Source organism: Macaca mulatta, chromosome 20, assembly GCF_049350105.2.
Source record: "Macaca mulatta isolate MMU2019108-1 chromosome 20, T2T-MMU8v2.0, whole genome shotgun sequence".
Taxonomy (NCBI): domain Eukaryota; kingdom Metazoa; phylum Chordata; class Mammalia; order Primates; family Cercopithecidae; genus Macaca; species Macaca mulatta.
This window is the reverse complement of record NC_133425.1, coordinates 19571119-19577945: the sequence shown is the minus strand read 5'-3', so window position 1 is coordinate 19577945 and position 6827 is coordinate 19571119. Positions and strand designations below refer to the sequence as shown.

The 6827-nt window shown below is 35.7% G+C and overlaps 1 protein-coding gene across 12 annotated transcripts in view; it reads right to left on the bottom strand.

The window, feature by feature from the left end:
* Positions 1-496: 496 nt before the first annotated feature.
* Positions 497-6827, bottom strand: part of CCP110 (centriolar coiled-coil protein 110) — a 30226-nt gene continuing 23895 nt past the window's right edge. For 5 of the 12 annotated variants that reach the window (XM_015125731.3, XM_015125732.3, XM_028841284.2 and 2 more), the window contains 3 exons: positions 5924-5983; positions 5337-5422; positions 1537-2727 (listed from right to left, as the gene is read on the bottom strand). In XM_015125731.3, coding sequence (XP_014981217.3) covers positions 2675-2727; positions 5337-5422; positions 5924-5983 — 199 coding nt within the window. In that variant the 3' untranslated portion in view covers positions 1537-2674. Of the gene's footprint in view, positions 2728-5336; positions 5423-5923; positions 5984-6827 lie in introns of all 12 variants that reach the window. The other 7 variants (XM_015125734.3, XM_028841280.2, XM_077986357.1 and 4 more) reach the window with 2 other exon arrangements.

Here is a 6827-nt window from a genome sequence, read left to right as displayed (position 1 = left end):
ATACCAGTATCTCTTTAAAATTTAAATTAGATTAAATATACACTATCTCAATTTTATGTGAAAAGCACAAAGCCCTTTTTGGAAATGGTATGATAAATTAATAGTGACATTCTCCCTCATGAAGGCATGTTTTCTTGGTAACATTTGTTGGTTGATACTTTTTTTTTCTTTTTTTTGAGACAGAGTCTCGCTCTGGAGTGAGGTGGCACAATCTCGGCTCACTGCAACCTCTGCCTTCCAGGTTCAAGCAGTTCTCCTGTCTCAGCCTCTCAAGTAGCTGGAACTACAGGCAGGCACCACCACACCCAGCTAATTTTTGTATTTTTAGTAGATATGGGATTTCGCCACATTGGCCAGGCTGGTCTCAAACTCCTGATCTCATGATCCACCCGCCTTGGCCTCCCAAAGTGCTGGAATTACAGGCATGAGCCACCATGCCCGGCCTATCTATTTCTTAATAGTCCTTCCCCTGGTAAATAAAAACAATCAAACTAGATTTTCTTTAAGATGAAAAGTTTATTTTGCTTTTTGCCTAGAAGCAAAACTAGTAAAAATAAAAGTATAAAAATAAATACAATTTACATTAATGAACATTCCACTCAAAGTAAAAATAAGCAAAAAAATGTATATAAATAAAAATCAATCAAAAGCACCAAACAGTGTCTGGCACTTGTATGAGAAAAAGCTATGAACACCAAAAAAATGTGTAAAACACACGTTTTTATCTTTAAATTAAAAACACACTCAAGTTTCTCATCCTTCCTCTAAAGCTAGTTTTAACTGTCTCCAAAACATACTATTTGTTTTAACTAATTTGCATTAACCACACAAAGAGTGCACAAAACTGTTAGCATGTTTCTTACTGGAGAGACCCACAATGCTATGAATAAGCTGTATCCTGAGTTTTCAGAATGATAAAGCACAGTTTATCATATTAAGAAGACAATTTGATACTTTGCCTATAAATTTTAAAAAATGGGTCACTTGGACTTTTTTTGACCATCTTCTAATTTTCTAGTTCACTCATTCAATACATGATACATCTCAATAAAGAAAATCAAGTTTACACCCAGGGTGGCTTATTATTTCTGTCTATAGCTGGATGTCAAAGTTAAATTTAAAATGGCACAGAAAATTGGAGAAAACAATTTTCACCTCCGTATTCTTAAAAGGATATTAAGAATATGTACAGGCTGCATTTTCAAAATACCAGTATCTCTTTAAAATTTAAATTAGATTAAATATACACTATCCCAATTTTATGTGAAAAGCACAAAGCCCTTTTTGGATATCTATTATGGTATGATAAATTAATAGTGACATTCTCTCTCATGAAGTCATGTTTTCTTGGTAACATTTGTTGATTGATACTTTTTTTTTTTTTTTTTTGAGACAGTCTCACTCTGTTACCCAGGCTGGAGTGCAATGGCACAATCTTGCCTCACTGCAACCTCTGCCTCCCAGGTTCAAGCGATTCTCCTCTCTCAGCCTCCCAAGTAGCTGGAACTACAGGCATGCACCATCATGCCCGACTAATTTTTGTATTTTTAGTACAGATGGGGTTTCCCCATGTTTGGTCAGGCTGGTCTCAAACTCCTGACCTCAGGTGATCCACCCACCTTGGCCTCCCAAAGTGCTGGGATTACAGGCGTAAGCCACCGTGTCTGGCCAGTATTTATGGATACTTTTAATGGATATGTTAGTGATGAAAAATCTTAAACATGGGTGTCTTCAAGCAACGCAGAATTTTAACCAGGCAATATTCTTATCCTGAAATCTGGATTTATTATTTATATAGCCCTTTATTCTCTCCTAAATCAAGCATGCTAGAAAAAACAGACTATGAAGAACAAAATATACAGACTAAATAGAAAATATAACTGCATGCAACATATTATTATTTTACAGAAATGGATGTAATAATGCATTCCCAAGAGCTACATTCAAGAAGATTGTGCTGTCTTCCCCAAATTTGTTACCCGTCACAGAAAGATCTTATAACCTACTACAAATGTTTCTAACAGTACTGGGGTAACAAACGTGAAGCCTAACATTTCTGTAAAACAACTAGTTGTTCACAGGAATGTATGCTTCTGACCAAAATGGTGACCCACATTAACTTCTGTAGTAGATTTTAGTGGACCACAATTGGCTACATGGTTATACTATAAGTCAAAGAATGTGGACTTTGAGCGGTTAATCCAAGTTTTTAAAGTTATAAAATGAGAGAAAGGGATTCTTCTGCAATAAGTTCCCTTTGAATCTAACTCAAAAATCACTATGCAGAGATAATGAAATTTATGTTTTAGAACTTATTTATAATTTGTCTTATCTTTTCAATATTCTGTAAAAGTAAACCCAAACATCCTTGATGTTTACAAAAAGGGTCTCTGTAGACATCTGGGCATATAAAACAAACTTAGGTTTGTATAGGTAAGCACAGAGATGATGCAATTACTAAACACTAATTTGTCTTCACCCAAACTTATTATTAAGAGGAAAATAGGGGCGTTGAGCAGGAATTACCAAACTGACCAAATGATCCAGATAAGGGCTCAGCCTTCTGATGTCACTTTGTCTGTGTAAACAGAGTCCAGGGTTAAATAAAGTCTTGGGCAGGGAAAATAACATGGATAATAATCCTCCCCGTTTTATCCTAATGAATGTTGTCTTCTTAAATTGTCGCAACATTTGGCCGCTTTCTTTGGATTTTTCCTGCATATACTCCTAAAAATAGAGCAAAATTAGTATTACTTTTCAATGGTAGGTTTTCTATAATGATACAATTTAATGAGTTTTTACTCTGGAACAAACACTAAGCTAGGCAATATACATTATCATATTTAATCATTATATGAATCATCCTGAGGTAGAAATTGTTATGACCATTTTAAGTCTAATAAAACCGAGGCATAGGAGAGCACTTGCCTAACGAACAGAGCTAGAAGAACTCTGATAACCCAGTTCCACCTGATGTGTTATTTTACTTAGCCATTTTGCATGACCACCTCCTACTCTGCTTTGATTAGTGGTTTCTGAATTTCACTATATAAACTCTAGTCAAGCACAAAACATCAAATGAAGAAATGTGTTTTAAAACTAAGTCAAAGATCACTTACGATAAAATCAGAGATTGCAATTTAGGTTTGTAAAACTATAACTAAATGCTTTGCAGCGTACTTTAACATTTTAGAATTCTAATTCAGTCTAAGAGTATGATATTCTATCATAACAAAAATTAGTTTTCTATAAATTGCTTAACAAAGAATTTGCCTCTGTTTAGAGCAAATCAAAACATAATTTCAAATTTGTTTAAAACGTAATTCAGACCATTAAAACTCTAAGCAGGAAAGAGTAATATTTTAAAAAGCGACAATGGATTCCTGTGTTCAGATTCATAGTTAGCATTTTAACCAGCCAGTATCCCAAACTCTCAGTTTATATAAAAGAATACAATTCTGTCTAGACAAGGTGGCTCACACCTGTAATCCCAGAGCTCTGGGAGGCCGAGGTGGGTGGATCACCTGAGGTCAGGCATTTGAGACTGGCCTGGCCAGTATGGTAAAACCCCATCTCTACTAAAAACACAAGAAATTAGCTGGGCGTGGTGGCACGCGCCTGTAATTCCAGCTACTCAGGGGGCTGAAGCAGGAGAATGGCTTGAACCTGGGAGGCAGAGGTTGCAGTGAGCCAAGATCACACCACCGCACTCTAGCCTGGGCAACAGAACAAGACTCTGTCTCAAAATAAAAATAAAAACAAAAAAGAATACAATTCTTTAGTCTCTTTCTATTGTGTAAATATGCACTCACGTGTAAGTAAATCTTTAGAATACAACAGCAACAGATATTTGTACTTGTTTAGATACATATTAATTGTACATGTTAATTCAAGGGTTAAGTTCATTTGTATTAATAATTATGTTTCAATGCAATTAAACCTCAATAGTTCAAAATAATGAACTTCATTGTATGTTACTAACTTCAATGACTGCCTATACATCCTTTATACTGTTGAGTATTGCTGAATAAAAACAGTACTTGCATTTTGCTTATAAGTTCACAAGTGACAAATAGTGGAGATGAAATGCATGAGAAAAGAACATGGAGAGTAGTCACTGTGGTAAATTGATATCAGGCAAAACAATACTAATTCCTCAATGATTTTCCAACTTGCTAGGTTTCAGTGCAATATAGAATATTAACATGAGAAAAACAGAAAATGTCTTAAAATTCCACAGGTCTGGTGTTTGGTCTGAGTCCTTTCAAATGGTTATCTTTCAAACTAGCTTATTCTGACTGCCTCTGGAGTAAGCAGTATCTTCAGCTATGTAATCCTTTAAGACAATTCCATTAACTGTCACTCACAATGATTTCCAAAGATGACCTTTTAAATTACCCTATCTATGTGTGACACTATGAATTACATTCACTACAAACATACAAAAGGTCAGCCATCATTTCAAAGTTATGATCAATAGCTTGTTTCCTCCTAATTTGAAGGAAATCACTTAGTAATAAAAGCTCTAAAATTTGCCTAATTGTATATTAATGGAAAGATTAGAATTGATTAAAGGTTGAATCTTCAATGCCTGGTGATTAATTTAGGTTTCTTGTAAATGTCTAGAAAGCAGTATAGTTAAAGCACAACAATTGGAAAGTATTTTTAAATGGATCACATAATTTTTAAGTGAGCTTAATCAAAGTATCTTAACAAAGATACCTAAAAAATATTACAGCATTTGGTTAAGAGCTTTGAATTAGCTCAAGAATGAGTTTGTCTTCTTGCCACCATAAACAGAATTTTAAAACACAGTTTTTAGTTTAGCTATTACTCCTCAAATAATGAACATAAGGAGAGATTTAGCTCAAGCCTCGGACTGAGCAAAATATGAAGCCCTCCTCCCACTGGCATATTCACATGTGATCTTATAGTCTGAGGGAGAAAGTTTTATCCCCTTATGTGTAGACACACTTCCCCAAGCTGAACAGACAATGCACAGACTTAGCACCAGAGATGATCATTATCTTTTATTCATTAAATAAAAAGGTTTTCTGAATTAAGCATGGCAAATTCTACAATTTTTTCAGAATGAAAAATACATGGTGCTTTCCATAGAAACATTATAGATATCAAGACTGGAATCACACTTTTACTAAGACTTCCTGACTGCCATACAATGCTAAGACCAAAAAACACTAATAAGATGACCATGAATATGCCAAAATTATGGTGGCAAGGAAAGACAATCTATTCCACTTCTGTGGCCTGAGTTATGGGGCAGCTTGTGCACTTCCTTCTATTGAATGGGCTTCAGGAATTCATTTTCTACAAACCTGAAACAGGCACTCTGTTAGGCACTCTGCTCTGTGAAGGCTTCTGTCTATTTTGCACAACCCCCTTCACTGATGTCTTAGGGGTTCTAATTGAATATAAAAAAATTAATAAGTCACTGGCATTAAGGTCTAAATGTTCAAAATTCAAAGAAAGCAATCACATTGCATCAACTGTCCAAAGCACAAATAAGCTTGAAAAGAACTGAAGTCTCATGCATGCGCACAGTAAGGAAAGCTAAACTCTGGCTTCAGCAGGAGACTATAAGCATGAGTCACACTCTGTTGGAGAATCACTTCGGTGATGCTGAACTTACTATATGGATATTTAAAATACTTTATGAGTAAAATGGTATGAAATGAAAAGTAAAAACATGCCAACATAAGACAGTAATTAGAATACACAACAGTACACCAAGAGGGTTACATTTGAAGACAAAACTTTAAAATATCTTTCCCAATGCTATAAAGAAAAAAATCCCATTTGAAAAACCATTATCCTTTATGTAAAGAACACTAGATTTATTTTTCCCTCTCAAATCTAATCTTGGTTTCCGTAGTTTTCAATACCCGTGGTGTGGCATTCTTACCCTTGTCTACTAAGTAGCCTATGAACAGGTGCATTCTGTCCTTGGTTTGGCTGAAGGACTCTGTTGACAAATTAAATAAAAAATTAATTTAAAAGGATAAATTCCACTTTTTTCCCATTTTCTTTCAACGGATGAAAGATGATGATCATAAGGTAAAATTCAACTATGCAACATGGCCTATATATTACCACAAAGCAGAACAAATCGACTAAAGCATATTAATATGATACTTACATTTTACTCACTAAGAGTCCAAACCTTAGGTTTTTACAGGCAAAGAAATGTCCAACATATAGACTAACCCTTGTGCTTGTAGATAATTTCCTTATACACATACTTTACAAAAGTTAACTTTTCCTTTCAAACCAGTGAGAGAAGAAAGTATCACTCTCATTTTACAGGAGTAAAAAACAGGTCAGAAATAATCAAGTTCACTTTTTAGCTTTCATTATTATTTATTTATTTATTTATTTTGAGATGGGTCTTATTTACTATGTTACCCCGACTGGTTTGAACCCCTGGGGTTACGCTATCCTCCTGCCTCAGCCTCCCGAGTAGCTGGGATCATAGAAGCATGCCACTGCAGCCAATTTAAGTTAGTTTTTCTTTTTGAGACAGAGTCTTGCTCTATCGCCCAGGATGGAGTACAGTGGTGCAGTCTCAGCTCACTGCAACCTCCGCCTCCCGGGTTCAAGCAATTCTCCTGCCTCAGCCTCCTGAGGAGCTGAGATTACAGGCACGTGCCACCATACCCGGCTTTTTTTATTTTTTTATTTTTACTAGAGACAGGGTTTCACCATCTTGACCCGGCTGGTCTTGAACTCCTGACCTCGTGATCCACCCACCTCAGCCTCCCAGAGTGCTGGGATAACAGGCATGAGCCACTGCACCCGGCCCAGCTTAA